Source organism: Strix aluco, chromosome 12 (genome assembly GCF_031877795.1).
Source record: "Strix aluco isolate bStrAlu1 chromosome 12, bStrAlu1.hap1, whole genome shotgun sequence".
Taxonomy (NCBI): Eukaryota; Metazoa; Chordata; class Aves; order Strigiformes; family Strigidae; genus Strix; species Strix aluco.
Window position 1 is genome coordinate 18820265 of NC_133942.1, and position 23018 is coordinate 18843282.

At 50.6% G+C, this 23018-nt stretch overlaps 1 protein-coding gene across 1 annotated transcript; it reads right to left on the reverse strand.

Annotated features, from left to right (window-relative positions):
* Positions 1-2223: 2223 nt before the first annotated feature.
* On the reverse strand, positions 2224-21662 carry KLHL25 (kelch like family member 25). The gene is made up of 3 exons (XM_074837611.1): positions 21465-21662; positions 8875-10704; positions 2224-3823 (listed from the first exon to the last, which is right to left on the reverse strand). Exon 2 carries the CDS (start codon positions 10685-10687, stop codon positions 8918-8920), a length of 1770 nt encoding a protein of 589 aa, XP_074693712.1. The 5' UTR covers positions 10688-10704; positions 21465-21662; the 3' UTR covers positions 2224-3823; positions 8875-8917.
* Between the last annotated feature and the right edge of the window lie 1356 nt (positions 21663-23018).

Consider the following 23018-nt stretch of genomic DNA (forward strand, 5'->3'; position numbering starts at 1 on the left):
TTATGTGTCTAAAATGCCAGAGCCAGCCTCTGGATGGATGTGGGGCTTCCTCAGACACCGGAGGTATTAAATCACCAGCTACTCTGCTTTTAATTGACTCTAGTGACAAAGGGAGAGTGAGCTCAGATGATAATTCCCCATAGGGCTTCACTGCGCAATAGTATTATTTCAAGGGCAGCTGGGGTCAGGCTGGGAAAATGCATATTTAAAAAGGCACTATGGGTTTCATTTAAATAAGACCTAGGAGTATCAGCCTTTTGCATTTGGGGAGGTTCAGCATAGTCAGTCCCTGGGGATGGAGGTCCCAAGACCTGGTCGTGGGAGAGGTCTGGTCCCACTAGCTGCCTGCCCATCTGAGAACCTTCCTGCCTGGTCCTCCCAAGTGCTTTTTGGAGAGTGAGAAGCACCCTGTTACAGAGCTGGGGAACCAAGGGGGAGAGAGCCCACAGGCAAGCTCCAGACCAGGCCAGAGGGTGGGCTGAAAGGAGCTGTGTCCTGTCCAAGCTCGCCTGTGGGACTGGGCCCCTGCAGAGCAGAGCAGCGGTAGGTGTGGAACAAACCACCCTTCAGTCCTGGGTCTGCTGGCTGCTGTTTGCTGCCATGCCTGGGTCTGAGCAAGGCCCTGCACATCTGGGGCTCTCTGTGCCCGGTCCTGGCCACCTCATGGGGAAGATATCTGAGCTCCCGACACCCCACAGCGAGGGCTGGCTACAGCATGTGGACATCTTTCCCAGGAGCCTGGGAACATACAACCCCTGCAAGGCCACCAGAAAAGCCTCTCCCAAACGCTCGCTCCCAGACAAAGCTGAGCTTGACCCACTGAGATGGCGTAAAAGCTCTTTTAATAAAGCAAAACAAATCATATTTACATTTCTTCCCCTGTACCTCCCAGTTAAAACCCAGCCCGGCTCTGGCTGTAGCTACATTCTGACTGTTACATCCGTTTCCATCTCCTACTCCCCTTTTACTTTGTTGCTGCTAACCAAGAAACCTTTGTATTTTGCATCACATTTAATTCCATAGCAACAGGTTGCTGCTGTCACAGCAGCTGCTGATTGCTTTTGAATTGTCTTTCAGGCAGGCTCCAGAATAAATACAAAAGAGCAGGTCTTTGCATGGCTAATATCAAAGCTACCCAGTTGCAAAGCCTCCCGAGCTGGTATTTAAAGTCCCAGAGTCCCATATAAAACCTGAACCAACAAAACTGAAAAGGATTTCATTCACACACTCCCTCTCTTTTTCCCTCTTCTGCTCATCAAACAGTAATTTCTACCCTGAATTAGTTTCCCAAAGGGCTCTTTAATGAGCTTTTTCTATGGAGCCTTACACTTGTATCTGCCCAGCTCACGTCAGCTAATGCTGCTGCCAACCCAGCTCCTGCAGGCAAGGAGACATGTTCCCAGTCTCCTTCACAGCTCAGAACTTCAGGCTCCAAATCCCTTTGAGACCGTGCATAACACCCGTAGGAAGTTTCACTTAGCAAGCCCACCAGCCCCTGCTAGTCAGAGGAGGCAGATACAGATTTGGAAGGTTGTTGTGTTTTGCCTGGTGCCTATTAGGTGCCCTGAGCAATGTGCTCGTGCTCCCTGTCCTGAGCAAAGCTGGAGCTGCTGGTCTTGTAGCAGGGGAGAGCCCAGAGCCTTCTCAGTCCCCTGCTCCTCTGGAATGGGAAAAGATGCACACAGAGGAGAAGCGTGAACAAAGGCCTCATCTGGAAAGTCCATCTCACCTGTCAATGGGCCCCTTTCTTGGGAGCTGCAGCAGCCAAGCAAAGGCAAATAAGGAAAACAGAGGTATAAATTCGTCTTTGTCTTCCTTAGAAATTGCTGGCTTTTCCTACAGGAGTATGGCTGTGTCTGGGCTGGGCCCCCTCAACCTATTTGGCAGGTACAAGCACTGCAGACTTGCAAGTTCTCCTAAAATCATGGCACAGTCAAGCTGAGTGAGAGCAGCTGTGGTGAAGGCGACACATGATATCCTCAGGACACAAGAAGCCCTGGACTTTATTCCCAGATCTACCACTAACCTTGAACAAGACACCTGACATTGTGCCTCAGTTTCCCAAGCGCTGAAGCAATAATAATTACAGCCGGGCTGGTTGCTTGGGAGGTTGTTTGTGAACTGCCCCACCAAGTGCCAACCCTGTTATTATTCCTCGTCCCTGTTATTAGACTTAAATCCAACTTGCTTAAGAATGAAGACTCCTGTGAAAAACACACAAACTGTTTCCCAGATCATCATTTTTATTAAAGTTCACAAGCAGCTGAAGGAAAAAAGAAAAAAAGACTAGAAAAATGTAAATAAATGTCATTCGGAGCATCACAGACTGGCTGTGCAGAAAGCGTGTTCTTCCTGGCAGCAACGGGCGCTCACTGCTCCAAAAAGACCTTTGTTGTTTGAAGCCATGTCAAAGCTTTTCATCGCATTGCATCATTCAGCTGGCCAGGCTACAGCTTAACCTAATCCAGGGGCAAAAGGCAAGCCCAAAGCATCTGCAGGACCAGATCTGCTGTGGAGGGAAGCAGGATGCTGGGGCGGTGCAGGACCAGTCTTCAGCCGTGGCCAGTTCTGGAAGAGGCCACTCAGAAGCTGCATCCCTGTATCCCAAAATCCACGTGCCTTCCTCCACAGTGTGAATAAGGAGCGACTCGGGCTGACCACTCTTGCATGGATAAACCCAAATACAGCCAGCAGCCAGTTTGTGTGGATAACCTGGGGCAGCTACAGCCCAACCGTTGGCAGGCAATGTGCAGTCAAAAATGCTCACATCTCTTCAAGGTGAAGCCATACGGTGCAGTGGGAAGGAGGGGGGACCCTCCCCAGCCCGCCCTGCCAGCCCTGCGATGCTCCCCTAGTCGGCTCGCTTCCCTCCGAGGCCTCTCTAGAGGTGAGATGCCCCCTCCCAAGGCACGAGCTTTGCCCCGCTGCACCTCTGTTTCTGCTCGTTTGCTAATTACGCCCTCACCCACGCGCTGCTCGGCGAGCGCGGCGGGGAAACTCAGAAGACCGGCTCTGAGCACACAGCGGGTTTTATCTGGTGAATATCTCGGCAGCGGTGCTGGTGCCTTGGCACACTAACAGAGCCGCCGAGCTCTTCCCAGCAGCTGCGTGCGGGGAGCTGCCCGGCCTCCGACCAAATCACAACCGGCTGCAGTGAGGAGAGGGGGGAGGAAAAAAAAAAAAAAGCCCCAAAGTGCAAAACAAAAGGCACCTGCCCTGTGTTGCTGCGGTACCCAGCACTGCTGGCAGCCGCCCCAAGCTCCCACACTTTAATGTTTCAACAGTCATTGCCTCCACGGAGCGGCCAGAGGATGGGGAGAGCCAGGTGCTCTCAACCCTTTTTCCCTTTAAAAAACACTTCCAAGCCACCCAAACAGCAGGCATTGCCAATGGCAAGTTCATTGCCTTTACAAAAAAAATTATTAATATCTCTTAACCCCCCCAAGCGAGTAACAAAAAGCACCTAATGGCTCCCCACGCCATGTTTGCTGATGGATGCAGCCTGGTGCACACCCTCCATCTCCCCAGTCCCATCGGGCCACTGGTGCCCACAAGCCACCCCGCACCCCCGTCCCCAGCCCCAGCCCGGCAGCCAGCGCTCCTGCTCCTCGCCGTCCCTGCGTGGCGGCTGGTGGTGGGGCTGGGTGGCCCTCGGTGCCCCCCCGGTGTGATGCCAGCGGCAGGGCCGGCTGTGCCTCCTGCTCCTGGTGCTGGGAAGGGATGCGAAAGGCTCCTCAGAGTCCTGTGTGGGAGGACACGAGGGGACTCGGTCGCTGTGTCAGCTCCAGCAGCGAGACAGGGGACGTGGGTGTGACTCTGGCATCTGTGGAGGGAAAGAGAAAGGTCATTAACAGGGGTCATGCTCAGCCCAGCTCATGCACGGAACACCAGAAGAGGGGTTGCACATTGGCAGCTATTGGAGTAACACCCCATAACCCGAATCCCAGAGATGGGTGGAGGTAGAAAGCAGCTGGTTTATTTGGGGCTTGGGGTGTTGCTCTGCTTTCACAGGAGAGGGGAGAGGGCAGGCGTTCAGCTGAGGAGGGCTCAGAGCACCGGGGAGCTGGGCAGAGCCAGCCAGGAAACTTCTGTGGACATGACAAGGGAATGAAAAGTTGAGGGAAATGGAGTTTTAGCTTTTTTTTTTTTTTTTAGGGCAGGGAGGAGGGCCCAAGAACTGGAACAGACAAAACAAAAAGACCCTTTTTCTCTTTTTCCGCCGTTTCCTCCAAAACCATCCGTACAGCTGACATTTCCATGGGGTTGATTAATCCAGTCTGGGGCCAAGCTCAGACTGCACATGTTTCCATCTGCCCAGGGTTAGGAAAAGCCTGATTTTCATCGACTTTCCTCCCCAGGCCAGCCACTCCCTTCCAACGCTGCCTGATAAACTGGCTTCAGAGACAACCAGACGCTTGGAAAGAGCAGCAGCGGCAAAAAAACTGCCGTCCCTGTTTATCCAGCCTCGCTATTATACGCATGCAAATGGGTTTCCCTAGGAGCCACTGAGAGAAACCAGCTGTGACTTTGTTCCGGCAATACCAGTGAGGTTGTAACAGGTTGCACACAACCAACCCAGCAGCACACAGGTGAGCTGCAGCGTTTAGGAGCCAGGAGATTATCCTGAGGTTTTTTTAGGCTGCCGTTGGCAGGCACACAGGGCTTTTGCACGGGAAGATGTCCGGCTGCGAGCAGGGCCCTGCAGACAGAGACAGGAGCGATGCACGGCAACAAAACCCTGCAGCTTCTTGCAAGGTAAAAGCTGACCAAGCGCTGCTCCACGTGGAAGGGAAGCCAAACTGGGCAGCAGTAAAACCGTCTTTGCAAAAAGCTTGTTATCTAAGGTGTAATTAAACAATCAGGAAAAGTTATCGAACAGATCCAACGTTTAGCGTAACCATGGTTTTAGAATACAGTTCTGGGCCTGGCACGCTGCCTAAATCCTTGCAGGAGCTTTGGGGCCAAAGTTCAGCTTTTAGGTGCCAGAGCTACCTCAAAAGCTGCAGCCTTGGCTGCTCAGCACCCACCCAACGGCAGGCACCAGCTGGTGCCACCCCACAGCCCTCACAGGAGTTAAACCCACCAAAGGGTGCTGGTGGGAGCCACAAAACAGGCTGCAAGCTTTCGGATGAGCCCCAGGAATAAGTGCCTGAGCAGTGCCTGACCACCAGTGTCCAGTCCCTACAGCCCAGACCGTGAGGAGGATCCTGCACGAGCTGAAAGGCATTGGGAAGGGAACCCCTGGCTCCTACCTGCTACGTCCCTGTTTGTTCTGAGACGGGAGCTCTGACATCTCCATCCCAGGGAAGTGCTTGCAGCTCAGGAGCCAGCACTGAGGGATGCAGCGACTTCCCTCTCCATCTCATCTTCCCCAGCTGGAACGTGCAACCTGTGAGTGGCTCCATCTTTCCCAGCGACCATCCCAACCCCCAACTGAAAGCTGCTCTTCCTGGCCCAAGCCCAAGTGTGACTCTGCCCCAGCAAAATGAGTGGCCCACAGGACAGATGGTTTGGAGAAGCCACTTTTAATTTGGAGACAGGCAGCATGGATGAACCTGTTCCTGGTACCACCTGAAGTCACCTCCTGGGAGGTGTAGAGTTGTCCCCATCAACTGTCACTGCACAGGACTGCAACAGACCACCCAGCATTGTCCCTCGAGTTCCTGGCTGGGCTTTGCTTGTGTTTATAAACACAGAGTGTCTTTATTAGCCACGGGCTTAGTGTTTTATTTCACTTTTGTAATGATTCCCCTCCTTGTGGCTCCGCCACCACGGGTGGGAGGAGACCAGGCTTTCACGCTTCGTATTGCTAATCATGCTTGATCCCTGGAATTAACTGCCGGCAATAAGCACTAAATTAATGTCACACGGCCCTGGGACCTCTGCCGAAAGGTGCCCTGGCTCCTGCTGGGAGGGGTGAAGGCCATGCCCTCCAGGAAACATTTCCAGCTGATCAGTTTTATGCTTTAAATGAAAAACAGGCTCGGTGTTTTATGATCAGCATTTTTCAAGGACATACTATTTAGGTTTCAATGCAAGCTCACCAGTTTATAGGTGAGAAGGTTGGTTTTTTCATGAGTACAAAGTACTGTTTCCTACCATACGATTGCCCAGGCCTTTCCCCACCAGCCCAGCTTGCTCTGCTCTGAGGGCACCTTGGATGGTCCCTCCTGAGCCTTCTCCAGCTGAGGGCCATTCCCCTAGGATTAGCATTCCCAAAGCACACCCACAGCTGGGCACGTGGTGGCCAACCTGCCTTCTGGGTGCCCCTACTTGAAGAAGGATCCTGTAGGGACCAAAATGGGTGTTGCAGCAGAGACCTTACATGGTGGGAGCTGCAAGCCAGAAGATCCCTCAGCCAGACCTGCTCTAGGACAGGGCAGTCACAGGACCCTATAGCCAGCTACCCCTGTCCCTGAGCCCAGTTTTGGCACAGAGGCAGCCAGGGCAGCCAAGGCAAGCACGTGGGACCTGGCTGCATGGGCCATACAAGCACAGCGGAGACATTCAGGTCTGGCCTTCACTCACCCGCCTTGGTGCTTTATTTAAGGAGCTGTCACAGTTGGCTGAGGCTGTAACAATAACTTAGTTTAAAAAAAAAAAAATCTCTAGAAAAATGAAGAGACATTCTGTCTGGCAGAAGTCATGTATATTTTAAATACCTCTTTTAACCGAAGAGTGGAAGTGAAGCCAAAAAAGCACATAAAACCCTCACACAGTGACTTTTCACCAGTTTTATTTGCAGGTTAGCATATTACAGTTCCTAGTTTTCATGTGCCAGGCTCCATTTTACAGCGGGGAAAAAATATCTATGCAACCCCCACAAAGCTGTTTATTAGGTCTGAACAACCCAAATATAGTACGAAGGAAAAAAAGGTAGGAGAGGAAAATAACATCTCTGTGACTTTGGAGACTGCTTTTTATTCAGTGGCTGAAGAATCAACTCCCACCTCAAAATATTCCCTATTCTTATTCCCAGCAATGCAGCTGGTGTTGAGCTTTAATATTCAGATGCATCTGCTACCAGAGAAAATTAATTTTCAGCTCTAGGATGGCTCTTAAAGGGAGGCCCCATTGACCTGAGTTGAAAATGATGGAGTCCTCACACTCTTCGCTGCAATATTTAATAGCTGAGTGTCAGTTAATTAGATTACTGAGCCACTGTGACAGATGCTAGGCAACGCCTGAGGAGGAGAATTTGGAAAGGCCATTATCTTCCCTTGCTGGGAAAGCTCTCAGAGATCTCATTTTAACCCTTTCCACTCTTGTCCTGCCCTCACTGTGGTCCAACCCATGTTAAAACCAGGTATTTCACAAATCAAAGGCCAGCATAATGCTCTGGGTGCTTTTTTTCCACCTGAGAAAACCAGGTGGTCATGTTGGGCAAATGCCTGGCTCAGGTGCCAGGAGCTCCTCCTTGGTTCCCAGCTGGCATCAAAAGAGATGATCACTGGGGGATGCCAGTAATTTCACCTGCTGGGCAATTCCCAGGCAAACCAACCACACCAAGTGGGAAGCAGGGAAGTGAGAGGGTGTTAGAGGGTTTGGGCAGCATTCTTTCTTCCCTGTACTAAGTGAAGTGGATTTTGATGAGTCTATGGAAGAATTTCCCTCCCCACAGTCCCCACTTTCCAAATAAAAGCTGTAAGTGAAGCTTGTCAATCCTGCCCCCATATTGAAGGGTTCCCCAGCTCCTTCAGCTAGCTGGGATGTAGTCTGCAACCACCAAAGCAGGGCTCTGTGTGTTGCTGGCACTGTGAAACCTGCAGACAGAGCTAGTGGAGACGTTAGACTTCCTGGGAAGATAATACTACCTAAGTGCTGCCCATATCAATATCTGCTTTCACAATGCAAGGTGAGAAGAGTTTCTGGCCTTTGCCTGGCCAGCTGCATCTCAGCACAGATTGGTGAAGACATGCAAAGCTCTGTGGAGAAAAACTGGTAACCAGAATGGCAACCAAACATCCCACTGGGGAGGAGAGAGGACGAACCAACAGCCTTGTCCCAGTGGCATTGCATTAGCACCTTCCCTGAGCAAGGGAGAAGCAGAGCACCAGAATGAGACAGGACATCATGAGTTTTCACCAACTTTCTGATTCTCACACACCCCCAAACACCGATAAACACATTCTTCTTCTGGTTACAAAACCCCTTCCCTCCCACTCAGGTCTCACACAGAAGTCTCAGAAGTTCTGATTTAACCAGCAACAGTTTGGATGTTAAATAAACACCAGGACCATCAAATGCACCATGGCTTCTAAGCTTTCGCTTCTGCTACCCACTGAAATGTAAATATAGAGCATAAAAAGAGATCCAGGATTTGCTGGCATCCCAAGGGTCACTTGCCTACATATTAATCAGCTCTGAATAAACTGCCCAGATACTCAGCAAAAATACTGAACTACTGAGACTTTCTCCAAAGCACTTGCCCTAGTATCTCCCAGGACTCATATGCAAGTGCTTTTAGAAACCTTAACCCTCTCAACCACATGGGGACAGGACGTATTCCATGGCGACAGCCGTGAGAGCAGTCGTGGACCATCTGCCCGCCCTACCCACCCACCCACAGAAGGGTGACGCTGGCACATCCATGGCTTGGAGCAGAGGGAGAGGAGCTGTGGCCTGCTTGCAACCACCTGTGTAGATGTACCTCTTCAGATACTGTGAGGATCATCTGGAAACAGAGAAACCTGGGAGCTAGCTAGACTTACAACACTGCAGAGCTGATTACTCTTTCCTGGGGCTGCATCCCAGCTCTAAATGCACCCTTCTCGTGGAACGTGAGCAACCTGGAACCCGTGGCCTCGGCATGGTGTGTGCAGATGTAATTGAGGCAAGACAGCAACTTTCAGGTAAAGAGGAGGAGACCCTTACCTTATTGACCTCCTGGATACAAGCCCCTGAGCCCTGACCCTCATCATGACGGCAAGTGCTTCCAGGTGCTGACAAAAGCTGTGGGGATGAGTGAGTAAGGCACCGTTGTGATACAGTTCCATGTGTCTGACGTAGGGTCGTAGCAGTCCAGCGTTTTGCACCGCTGAGTGCCAAAGTAACCCCCCACCACATAGAGTTTATTCCCCGAGGCCAGAGCATGGCACGACATGCGCTTGGCTGTCATGTCCCCAATGCGCGTCCACTGGTCCATCTCGCAGTCGAAGCGGTAGGCGGATGCTGCCGTGAACTCGGTGTCTCCTCCCATGATGAAAATCTGGCTGCCCAGGACAGCAGCTGCCGTGTAGCGCCAAGGCTGCGGGCATTCGGCTTTGATCATCCACCGATTCTCTGCTGGATCATAGCACTGGACTTTGGACACCATGTCTCGGTGAATGCTGGTCCCACCAAACACAAAAAGCTTGAGCCTGGCGCTCACCACCGCAGCATTGCTCACTCCATCTCTCAAAGGAGCCACCATCGTCCATTTGTTGGATATGGGATCGTACTTCTCTACTTGCTTCAAGGAAACAGAAGGAGATGCAGGAAAGACTCCAGCGACTGCAGTGTGTCCACCAACGACATACAGGCAGTTTTCCAATTCAGCTGAGCCATGCCCAAACCGAGCTATTAACATTGGGGCAGCTTTTGACCATTCCTCGTGAACAGTGTCATACACCCACACATCTTTTGAGACCCCGTTCTCTGAGCCCCTGCCTCCAGTGATATATACTTTGCAGCCGATGGCACAGGCACTAAACTCCTTGCGTGGACTCGGCAGGTCTGCTTTGGGGATAATTTCCTTTGCTTTGTGATCCACTTGGTAGATCTTATCACACATGAAAGTCTGTCCTCCCAGGATCAGCAAGGTGTGCCCAGCTTTGCGAGGCCTGGCACAGGGACTGGTGACCACCCCGTCATTCTGGAGGATCTTCTTCTTGCACTGAATAGCTTCATCCAAGACAAGCTTGTTCCTTTCATCCACCATGATCAAGTCCTCACAAGCCAAGGCTTCTTTGAGGCATTCAGAAGGAAGTAAGGCCAGACGAACATTCCTCAGAAGTTCTGGGAGATAAGCCTTCCGCTCATCCAGATCGTATTTCACCCACTGGATGACAGCCTTAAAGACCTTTTCTTCATCCTCAATTTCCAGCTCATCACTGGAGATGAGGTCCAGCAGAGTGTCCTTGGAAAGGTTGTTGAAGTCCTCACTCTTGTGAACAGTCTCAAAGTTGACCAGGCACATCCTCCAGGAGAGCTCATAGAGCCGCCGGCACTGATGAGCATCTGAGAGCAGCATCATGCCCAGGCAGTTGGAAGGGTAGAGGTTCTTCTCAAGGAATTCAGCCGCCGCATCTCGGACATCATGGAACTGCAGCATGTCTCCAGCCTCCAGGAGGGACTCGGCATTCTCCTCGTTGATGATGATCCGAGAGGAATAAGCAAAGTCCAGCAGTAGCTCCAGCACCTCCGGGTGGAGGCTGTCATGGAAGTTCACCTCATCATCCAGGCTCTCCCGGAGGCCATTGCTAAACATGGCTTCAAAGTACCTGCTGGAGGCAGCCAGCACTGCCCGGTGACATGGGAATGACCTGTTTCCTGCCCAGAGGGTGACATCGGTGAACATGCAGTGCTTCCGCAGGGTGTTCAGATGGGACAAGACGCAGTCTGGGTGGGAAGCTTTGTGAAAAAGCAAGATGTTCATGGAGCCGGTGCTAGTCCGGGATTTACGGTTCTCGTGGACGCTGACTGACATGATGACAGAGCTCTTGCCTGCAGAGAAACAAACAGAAAAACAATCATTCTCTTGTCCTTATTGCTGTAAGACACAGAGAATATGTGCATTTGCTGTCTAACCTTGCTACACTGTCAGTGGACTTCAAACATGAAGCACCAGGTGCCACCCCAGTGCTCCTGCTTTGTGAGTGCTCCTGCACCCTGGCTTGCAAAGCCCGTGCCTCCTGCACCCTCACATCCTCCAAAAATTTAATTCAGGCTGAGCAGGGTGGGAAGGCAGAGCGGGGTGAAGGGGGAAATTCTGCACTTTGGTTTTCAGCAACAGAGCAACAAAGTGAAGCAATCAAAACCCAAACTTGATGGTAAATTTTCTCAACAGCCCCTAGAGGGTATTGGCAAACCGCAGAAGAGTTATTTTTCCTTAGAAAACAGTATTAAGAGAGCAGTCTATCTAGGATAAAGGGCATCGGTCTGTTCTTGGCTCAGCAGAAATCAAGTTTGGCTTCTGATTTTCATGAAGATTACTGCAAGTTTAGGAAAGGCAATTGCTACAGGTTTTATTTATGGAATATTTAGCTACCAGCACAAGCCAAAAGTTTTGAACAAATTTTACCAAACCCTTTCATTGTAGTTTTTGTTGATAAAACTCACCAGACACTTCATGTGACAAACATTTTGCAAGATAGATTCACATCAGAGAATTACAAAAGAGACAGCTAAATCATGCTTTTTAACAGACAGGCAGAAGCAAACACAAGGCTTTTATTAGCTACTATTTCATTTAAGTGCTACCCGATACTTAGCCATGCCTGTAGAAGAACCCTCTGGACCAATCAAATTACTACCACTTAGATGATAAAATCCAAGTCATTTACTCCAAAATATTTTAGCCAGCTCTATTTTGTCCCCCATGTAACTAAAGTAGACAGGCAGATATGCATACAGTCCTCTCTTACAGCAGAAAGCTGTAGTGGGTAGCACGACTGTCCTGAGTTTTGAAAAGTGAGCCCCAAAAAAAAGAAAAATGGGGTCAGCCTGCTGTGCCTCGGCTGCAGGCCCCTGTGACAGCAGACACAGCAAAACCGTTGCAGGCACTACACTAGATGACATTCATTTTTCAGTAAAAGAGACTCTCCCTGGCTAAAAGTGGAGTTTGCAGGCGGGCAGCCCACTAAATGGGCTAAAGATGGGGGCACGTCACAGAGCTTGGGGGGGGTCTGAGCTGTCCCAGGAGTGTTTCAGCACTTCGGGCAGGGAGGACCCTGCCCTGCTTGGACGTACGGGAGCATCAGGGGCTGCCACCTGCAGCTCAGCTTCCCTGTCAACACAAGGCAGCCACCAGGAACAGCTATGAGCTGGAGAAAGTGGCCTAATTCATGGAAAAAGGGATTGCTTGAGAAACACTATCCAGCTCTGTTACACCTTCTCTCTCACCCGACACTATTTCTCTATCCCTTTTCTACCCCGTCTTCCCAAAAACACCATAGTTTAGCTTTGCAGGCTGGAGACACCAGGGCTGAAACCCCATGGCACCCTGCTCCAGCCACTTAATTGTTCAGAAATCAGTAATTAGCCACACAGATAGAGTTGGGGAAGGGTTTTTGGTTGGGTTCTTTTTGTTGTTGGTTTATTATCTTGCTCTTTGCAGCCCAAGGTTTCTCAAGGGTCTTTGTCCCCTGCAAGCACAAGGTCTACAGATCAGCCCTATCCTCCCCAGCTAGGCTGAGCTCACCACCATCACCCCAGCCCTGCACTCAGGGACCTGGGGGAAACCACAAAACACTGAGAGCATGGACGCAGAGCTCCCAGGCTGCCAGTGGGTCACAGCCTTGACCTGGTGGAGACCTGGAGCCGCACAGCCCTCTCAGGCTCCACGGGTGGATGACCTCAAGTGGAGGCGGATGGCCAGATAAGCTGCCTGACTCACGCTCTGCTCATGCGCTTCCTACCCCCCGCTTCTCCAGCACCTCCAAAAGAACCCAAATTCGACAAGTAGTTGTGGGCACGTCCCTCCTTCCCCACCCGCTGCCATGAATTATTGAGGTTGCTCTTCCCGAGGCCTCACTCATTCCTCAGGGCTGTGTCGCAGTCCAGGGAAAAGGTCTCTCTGTGCTTCTCCATGCAGAAATGATAGCTTGCCCAAGCAGCCACAACTCCTACTTGGCCTCCAAGCTGGGCAGGAGCACTGACGTGGGTATTTGGATTGGATATGTGCATGCTCATTGTCAAAATCCCTGCAGCCTGGGGTTGAGGCTGCCAAGCTCCTTTCGCTTGTGATCGGAGGCTGTACAGAATCAAGGCTCCAAAACAGGAAGGAGGATGCCATTACGGAGCAGCACTTTGAAGTGCATCTGAGGGAAATGGTTTCCAACATCTACACCCAGCGCAGGGACAACACTAATTTAAGAGGTTATATGGATTCCCGTGTCAAAGCTCTATAACACAGAAGCGAGGCATACAAATGAAACATTTATGAGTCTGCTAAAAGCTATTGATTTAGGTTCCTATTCCCACACCCTCAGAAACCACCCTGCCATTGCTACTGCTTTCTTTACTCGCAGCTCAGGACTGCTATTGAGCATTAACCTTTGATTTGCTTATGCACAAAAAATTAAGCAATTTATATAGGCCAGCTATGGAAACAAACAAAAAGGTTGCAGGAAGGCAGCACCATTTTTTCTTGCACTAAGATGAGAAAAGCCACTACCCAGTATGGAAGGAGCAGGTCATTTAGAAATGAAAAATGTCTATATAAAAGCTGCAGCTGAGCCATTTTATATATATACAGAGACATATATGTATAAACACACACATGCACATTATATATATAAAAAATCTCAGGCTTCTAACAGCAAACATCTTGACCAGGGCACTGGGTAACCAAATAATATTTCTATCCAACAGGTATTGAACAGCATCCAGGGAGTAAATTGTCAGGTTCCAGTCCAGTCCCCATTAGCACTGCTCTTCACATCACCTTGTCCCACTACAGGCACCAACTGATGCTCAGTACAGCTGCAAGCCTGAAAGCTAAAGAGGCCACAGCCACAGCCCCTTTACTTGGCCTCTCCTGAAGCCGGGTTGTGACACTGGATGTCACTGGTCACAGATCAGCAGGGCTAGACAGACCATTAAACTGAAACTAAAGCAGCCTCTGAACTCTGGTGTGCAGCCACCTCATCAGCAAGGCTTGCTTGTGATCTCCAGCAACTTCCAAACAGCTTGTTTTGAGGGCTTCTGGAAACCTACCACAGCTGGGTACAAGCAGAAAAGTGGCAGGTACTAATACTTTCCCTCACAAACACATCCCACTGCATCTCTCAGTCTACCAGAGAACTTGGCATCATCCCACCCATATCAGATGAACAGAACAGAAACTGCAGGCAGCAGCTATTTCATAAACCTCAGCAGCCTGTAACTAAAAGGATCTTCTAGAATTTTCATGATGTGCACAAACGTATGCTTCAATTTAAGCAAAGTTTAACTGCACTGATGAACAGGCTGGACCCATGACATGCTCTTACAGGCACTTCTCAGAAGCAGATGCATGCCGAGCAGAATTTGGCCCCTACCACACTCCTTGTTTCCCTTACCCAGCTACTGAGCTAAAGAGAAAAAACAGAACCACTCAGAATGAGGAATATTTTACACAAAGAAACCTGTCAGTGGCTCCTGCCAAGCTCCCACCTGCTCTGCGAGAGCTCAGGGGGTTATCGGAGCTCCCAGCTGCATCTCCCATCACGCAGGAAGCCATCACTAGAACAGACGCATCAACACGAACAGCAGAAGGCATGACCTGAACAAACTGGGTCTTGGATTTCTCCATGCTGCATTCATTTTTTTCCTTTGAAAGGTAGTTATTGAAAAAAATAACTATCTACTGCATAGCCTTTTAGAAGGATCTCACTGCACACAGAAGCAGACAATAACCTTTCTTCCATACGGATGAGGGCAGAGGGGCATCAGCTATTTGACAGCTATCCAACGCTGTCTGCTGGCTATAGTATTCCCCTGGCTGTCTGCAGCCTTTGTACAGCAGGTATAGGAAAGACAGGTTTTTTTCCAGCAGAGCAAGATAAGGGTGCTTTGGAAATCCTTCCACTCACCCACACAGGGCAGACAGCAATCCCAAAGGAGGGTAGGAGTTGGCTCAGGGAGAAAAGACCCCTCGAATCTCAGCTCATGAAGAAATCAGCCCAGTAGCCTCTCTGGACAGGACAAAGCCAGCAAAGAGAACAAGGGAAAAACCAAAATCACAGAGCTGGCCAAACACCTCACCTGAACAACAGCCATGGTTTTCCTGTCCAAGCACCTCTTGCTTCCTACAAACCATGCCCCAGCAGAAGACTGTCCCTCCCAGGCTGGTGGGTCACCATGTCAGAGCCCTGGTGGTATGGGTCATTTAGAAGAACCTCAGGAAATACTCTATTACTCTTGAAAAACCCAAGCAGGACTTAGAAATGAGACTTTGAAGCCATATCAGGCCCTGGACCCCAGTCACAAAACTGCACATGAGAGGGCATCTCAGAAGGACTATAGATACATGGACTATATTTAGCTAGGCTTGGAGTTCCCCTCTCCATCTTAAACCAGCAGGTTGTCCACAAATCTCCAATTTAATTCACTATCTGCAGGGAATTGCCAGCTGAGATGCTGTCTCCTTTCAAGAGGACAATATTTGAGAGTGAATAAGATGTTCCCCAGCGGGACTCCAGAGGATCAAGAATAATTTCTGCTTAGGAGGGCAAAATTACAGGATTTGTAAGTGTTCTCCCAAGAACCAGCCGTGAAGGCTGGCTAAACACCAACAAAGAGCCCAAATCCCATAAACCGAAGCTGGCACTTTCTGTTTGCCAATCAGACTTCTCAGAGAAGCAGCAAGCAGAACACGTTTCTTTGTGCCCCACTCAACCATGAACTATTTAATGCTGTAAATAAGTAAATAAATAAGCAGTAAGGTTCCCTGCTGGCTCAGAAGACCTGAAAGAAGCTGCTTACGCCACAGTGGAGATTCATTCCCAAGCAGTCAGCCGCACAGGCCCTCCACATATGGACTGCACTGCAGCCTATAGCCACTCCTTCCAAACCAGAGCAGACCCACCTCAAGCAGCCTGCCTGCGATGGCTAGTTTTGCAGGGAGGCAGGCATAAGATTATTTTTTATTTTCTCTGCGATTTCACAGTATCAACCCTTTGGGGTGCAATGCCACCCTGAATTCAGCCAAGTTCAACTCCTCCCTGGAAGCTGTGGGGTGAATTCTCTATCCATAAGTAACATGCCTGCTCCCTCATCCCAAATACCTGTACCTTTCCAACACCTTCACAGACTCCACCACCCAGTGCTTAGGCCAGCAATGCCATCCCAGGACAAAATTACTGGTATTGAACAAATTTCCCCCCTTTTTACTGTACAGAGTAGCAAACTAGAAACCTAAAGTCACCTGCTGTGCTGTCTTCATGGGGAAGAGCCCCTTGCAAAGCTGTCTAGAATAAAGAGCAGTGTGGCAACACACTGTCAAACACAGAACCCAGAAAATGCTGGGAAATTGCATCTGAAACACAGCTGTGAGACCATCAAAAGGTTTGAGAAGAGAGATCTATTACATGCAGGCATTCATGTACTCACAGACACAGCTCGAGCTTCAAAAGTGGAAAAAACCCAACAGAAAACAGGAAAAGATGGTGGGGGACAGAGACAGGAAGCAAGAAAGGGGAAGGATGAAATGTAAAGGTGTTTTCAGATGATTTTCATGTCCTTGCATAACACAGTGGACTATCAGGTACACAGCTTGAAGCTGTTTGAAATGCTCGATACTAATAATGCCCTTCTGTAAAGAGTGCTTGAGATAAAAGGAATTAAAATAGCACCTGGCATTTAGTGCAGCACTGCACTTGTTGAGCGTGGAGCCTGGGCTGCTGCCAGGTGGGCAGCAAAGGACCTTCACCGCATCGTCTCCCGAGCACGCTCTCTGCTCTGTCTACACTCCCACATGCCTGGATGCAGACTTTGCTCTCAAACAAATCGGGTTCATGTCCAGCAGCTCCGGTGAATTTAGTGGTTTGCCTATGTCAGCCAAATTTGTTCTTGTTTTCTTCAGGATGACTAACGCAGCAAAGATGTGACTGTGATTTTGCATGCTGGAATTCAGGCAACGTAACTCTGCCGTGAATCAGAGGATATCTCTGTAACAGAGCTGGATTTGGCCTTCCTGACAAACTCTCATTGTTTCATCATATTTGCAAATAGGCAAGCAAAGGAAAGCCAGTTGACTCCATCCCCCTCAGCACAGAATTTCTGATCCTGCCCTAGCCTTTGAGAGTGGAAGTCATCCTTATCATTTCTTCTCATTTTCTCACTTTCTAGTCTAGCCTGTATATCCTAGACAGAAAACAGAGAAACCATGTGAAAGGCTCCTTCTGTTGGCTCAGACAGAAACTGGGAGGTTTTCCAAGCCCAATTCTGTAGGCTCCAGGAGATCAGATTGTCTCGAGAAGGTCCGGGCACGTATCTGAACGTCAACATGCTTACTAAAGCAAAGCTGAACTCAGAAACTCAGTCTGTCCATCACTGCTTCATATCCCGTTCTCACCAGTACCCACTACTCCTCCCTTTAAACCTGCACTCCACTCTGAGCCCAAAGCCACCACAAAAATCTACTGAATGCCACTTACCATAGAAAACAAAAGCAGTATTGCCAAGCTGTACCAATTAGTGAGGTTCTTGTTCTACCTTGCAAAAGCACTGGTAAAAGGGGCAGTAGTGCCTCAAATCTGTAAGACATGAACTAATCTGAGCCAAAGGCAACCACGTTCCAACCAAAATAAAAATACCCATAGGAAATCCACTTTGCATGCAATACATGCAGTTTTATTTGCAAATTGGGTATTGGACTTGCTACTCTGAGCTGAGATGCTCCATAAAGCTCCTTGACCTACCTGTGAGGCAATCAAATAAAGTTCATGTTCACCACTAAGCACACTGGCTTTGCAGTTCCTGGGAATACCACACCCTCCTACAACCACTATCCAAATCGGGATAAATAACGCTTTTAGCCACAGTTCAGGCTCCAGACAATAGCTTTTCATTGCTACGCCTTAACCCCAGTGGATCTTTTCAGAGCCTGTGATTCATTTCAGAGGCTGCTGTGGGGTTTTGTCCTCCCCGCCTGCCCTCTAGTTCCACTAGTGAATAAATCCCATTCTGCCAGATCAATCACAGTCACTTTGCAAAATGAATGTGGGGCTGCAGAGGAGGCGAGCGAGTTTGCAGTCCCATCTCCCAAATTATACTCAAAAAGGCTCCAGAATGGAAACAATCTACTTGATCGCAGTATCTACCCCAGCCCCATCTGGGCAGGATAAAGTCCTTTTCAAGCAAGCCAACTTACTAGTACACTGCAAAGTCAAAAGGCCTTTGGTACTTCAAATACAGAGGAGCAGAACCACATGCCACTTCCCAGGGAGAGTTTAGAAGATGAGATGTGGTATACGTCAAATTAATGCCAGAATAACCACTGCAGTTGCTGACTCCAGAAAGCATATTCAGATCCTCCCACTCTCTCTTTGCGTACTGTGCCCGGCTCCCGGCGCTGAGGCTGGCAGAGCTGATTGCTTCGATGGTCAGGCTAACCAGAAGCCCTGCTACGGACGCTCACACAAACAGGTCTGTCTGCCTGCTGTCAGGGCAGGATTTCAATTTTGTGCCGGGCCAGTTAACCTGGGGTTTTGCTTTGTCTTCCCTGCTCCCCTGCCAGGCAGGAGTTCTTGGTGCAACTGCCAGATTCGATTTGCAGGAGCTCATTTGCAATTCTGGCCAGAGTTCAGAGCCGTGGAGATGGGAGGCCCTCATGCCTCCTGAACCGATTAGCCCCTGATGTTGATGGGCATGGAGGACAGCCGTTCCCAACTGGATTGTAAAGCACTGACAGATATTGAAGCGTCTGTTGCTGCAAGACAGGGCATTGCTCATTGCCTTCTGGCTCTAGACGGAACAAATGTGACACCCATCTTTCAGTAACTAACAGAGCATCAAACCACACACTCAGCTTGCAAGTTCTGGACCAGCATGGGAGCACTGCAGCAGCCCAGGCTAGCCTGGGCATCTGTGCACGCACCACAAGCAGACCAGAGGATTGCCAGTGTCCTACAGTAATAAATCTGCCTCGCCACAATCTGACAGGCTAGCATATAAAACTGGTAGTCTTTGCAAAGTCTAATGGTCAGCAAGCAGACAGTGGTTACGGGACATGTAATATTCCCAGGCTCGAGTGATGGGGGCAAAACAGAGCAGCCTGTACTGGCTAGAGTGATACTAATAGTCACTGCTGGGATATAAAGTTGATAAGCAAAGACAGACTGATGTGATGGTGGTTAAAGGTCAGGCCAGTGGGCTTGGGCCACCTTGTTACAGCTAAATGCTTCCTATCTGGCATTCTTGCAGCCACTGTTTTAAGCAATGCCGGCTACGTTCACTGCAATTCAATTACAGTCTATAAAAGATGGGAGTACATCTACTCCTCAGTTCAAGTGCTGACTCTGCTTCTTCAAACCTGCCCCTTCCACAGTCCCCGAGCATCAGTGGACGCCCCGGGCCAGCTCTGCCCGTCCTGCCCCACCTACTCACGCCCAAGGCCAAGGCACTGTTCAACATCTTCTTTTGTAATGCTGCCACTTCCCTCCCCATCTCGCAACTCGCTGGCTGTCCTCTTCCACCTCCACAGATGGCCACATCCTGCCCTTCCTGTTTCACTCATCTACCTCCTAAACATTGCCTAAAACCTCCTCTGGCTGTTAAGAAGAAAGACCTGAACTCCTGTAGGCTTTGGGGAGCAGCTGGTTACCACTGCAGGGACAAAAATGCTATCATAATTCACATATACATACATACACAGAGATATGCACATACACCTTGTCCGATCCAGGACCACGTCCAGCACTCACTCCAGCGCTGGAGGGACCATATTATACATCAGACACACACTCATTTTCACGCGTTTGAAGTACGTGTCATGCAGCATCTTGTCATCTGTTCCCAAGCTGTCTGCCTTCACAAATTTCATTTGCTCCTTCAGTCGAATGATTTTCAACCGGCCTTATCTCCTCTCCAAAACCACATCTGAGACACCATCCTCACTGCTTGAGTTACTTGAACCTGCCCCAAACACAGCATGGAGGTTACACAGGGCGCGCTTTGCACGCATGCTGGGGCAGAAGGACTTCGGAAAACAATCCTCAAATACTTGAGAAAATGAACAAAAACAGGATAGGAAGTTTAAGTTCCTCAGTGCTGAAGCTGCTTACAGTCTCCTGTGTCCACATCATGGTGTGACTCATTTGCTTCTGCAGGAAATTTCAGTCTGGTTTTAGTCCTGAGAATCTTGTGCCCACCCCACCCCTCCCCACTGCAGAACAAACTTCCACCTATGCCTCCTCTCCAGGTGCTTTACTTAATCCAGCCTTATCACAGAAGTAAACCAGAGCAGATGGTTAGGGTTAAAGACACAGAAGAGACAAAATGTGTTTTCAGATAAGATTTGACCTGAAGAGCAAACAGGACAAGGAAAACAGAGGCCCCAGAAAGGGTCCCATCTCACTAAGGAGTCAGACCCCTTGTGAGGTGGGCAGAGAAAGAGTACATGAGAGCTCAGACCTGCTTTACACCTACTCTAAAAGGAGACTATTACCAGAGCAGCAATCAGTAGCACAGCTGAGTTAACAGTAGCAGCTGGCCACCACCAGAAACGTGCAGGGTGTGTTACAAACATCTCGGGTTGCTCCTAAGGTAAGTTCAATACAAACAAGTGTCACAAGACACAGGAAGGAGGGAGAAGACAAGGGAAGTTGTCAAAGTATAAAGGTTATAGGGTTGCTTGTTTTTCCTGCAGCTCTGGATCTGTCCTGGAGAGAAAGAAGCACATTTAGAGGAAGACTACAAAAGCTATGGCCCACGGCACCCTGACCAAGGAAGTGACTCCAGCAGATCACAAAAGAAGACAAGCAGAGATTTACAGAAAAAGAAAACAGAAACCAGTGAGGAAGTGAGGGCTCTCCATATATACAGTATGAAACACTTGGGCGTCTGCTTCTGAAAGGCTGAGGACAAAGATTTTCCAAGCACGGGTTTGGCTAGCCTAAGCCCCCACCCCAACAACTGCAAGTGGATGGATGAAAAAAATAAAGGGAAAAAACCCCACAACTACCAAACAGGCTTTTAACTTTTTTAAATGCAAAGGGGCCTGTAAGGGCAGTAGAGGGCTGGAGAACTATTTTTTTTTCTCCTCTGTCAGCTCAGCTCAGTCATTCATACAAACCTGCACACTTCTCTAGACAGGGTTACTCGAACTGATCTCACCAGAAGGTTAGGGAAGTTGTGTCCCTTAAACCACAGTTTTGAGATATATATGTACAATAGAGGGGGGAAAACAAACAACGCAAAACCAATCCCACTTTACTTTCATATTCAAAAGCTGAACAGCAGCATTTTTTTTTTTTTTTTTCCTTCAGGAGAGAAAAGCCCTTCCCCTCCCTTGAACATTCCAGTGCCAGCTTTCTACGCCCGTGAGAGCTGCCGATGAAACACGACGCTCGGAAATCCCAGCCGAGCCCCGGGGCCGGTGACCGGGGGCGGCGTGCCGGGCGCCCTCCTGCCGGGGGCCGGTCTGGTCTGCCGCCGGGCCGCCGGTCCCCGCCCTCCCCTGGCTCCGAACCCCCGCCGAACCAAACCCGGCCTTACTAAGCGGGGCCAGGGCCGGCTTGGGAAGCGGCGGCGTCGACCCGAAGCCGGGGAAAACAACTCACCGTCTGCCTCCGCGCCCGGCCACGCCGACACCTCGGAGCCCCCCGGGCCGCGCAGGGCGGGAGGGCGGCGCAGCGCTGCGGGGCGGCTCCCGGCCCACGCGCGGAGCGATGCGCGGCGGCCCCGCGCGCTCCCGGGATACGCTGGACCCAGCGGGTGGAACCGGCCTCGCGTGGGACCCCGGGGGCGGGACCGACCGCCGCCGCCGCGGCCATTCAGGGAGCGCCGAGGCCGTGACGCGCCGCTCCGCCTCGGCCCCCTGCGGAGCGGCGCGTGGGAGGGGGCGGGCGCTAGCGGGGAGCGGCGACCAATAGAAGGAGAGGAAGGCGGCTTGGGGGCGGGACGAGGGCGGCCCGGAACTCCCCGGGTCCTAAAGGCCTCCGTCGCCCGGTTCAGCCCCGCTGGGAGGCTCGGCGCTGCCCTCTGCTCCCCCCGTGGGTGCGCTGCAGCCCTCACGCCGCCTGGTTTGGCGGTTCCCGGAGGGTTTGCGGGGTGCTCTGCGCTGTCACCCCGCTGCGTCACGGCCGGGACTGCCCTTCGGCCTCTCGTGGAGTCACCCGTGACATCCCCACGGCAGAAAGCCTTCCCCTCTGACCCTGGCCTTTGCCCACCCGAGTCAGGGCGCTGCTGGGACCTGCCCGGCCGCCCCTGCTGCTCCCGGGGCAGGAGTCCGGCTCTCAGCCCCACACCTCCAGCAGGACGGGCACCTCGCGGAGTGTCGCCCACGCGTGTCACTCACCCACCTTCAACCCACGCCTGCAGTGGGACAGTAAGAGTCAGTAAAACTCTGCTAAAACTCAGGCAGATTTCTGAAATCTCTGGCCTCAGCTCAGCAAAATTTCAGTAGGTGGGAGAATGTGAAGGTCAACAAACTCCCACGGGGTTCCTTTTCCTGCAAGGATTTGCAGAGAGCTTGGGATCAGATGGGAGACTGGCCAGGGTCCGTGCCCCCTGGGTGGGGACGACCAGTCGGTCAGTGCCTTCATCTGGAAGGAGCAGATGGGACATTTGTAAATGCTTCCTCTAGCAAGCACTGTGAGCTGAACAGGGGGAAAAAGGCTCGTTTAGAAACAATAACATTTTTCACATAATGCAAGAGCAGCGGGAGGAGCACTGGTAACAGTACTGCCTCTCATCCCCACGCGTGTTTTCCAACCCCTGCTCCGGAGAGAGGCACAGCAGGACACAGGAACGGGCCGAAGCGTAATTTCACTGTGGGTGGCTGTACCTCCCCTGGGATACGTGTAATGTTTCAGCTACCAGAAAAAATGAAGCTGAAAGCTTTCTGGGTACACAAATTTTGGATACACAGAGGAGGCTGGGAAGAGGTGTTCCTTGTCTTCTCCCACGACCCCATTTCTCCAGGGCCCGACTCCCTGTACTCAGTCACGGGTGTTCAGTAATAAGATTCAAGTGAATAACTAACAGTTCTATTAAGTGTTTCTCCCCAGATAATAGCTGGATGGAAATATCCAGGTCCAAAGTGTGCCGAACCTTCTGTACACCCAGGGATGGATTATTTAAGGGCTGCTCCTTCTGACCTAGTAAAGGAAATC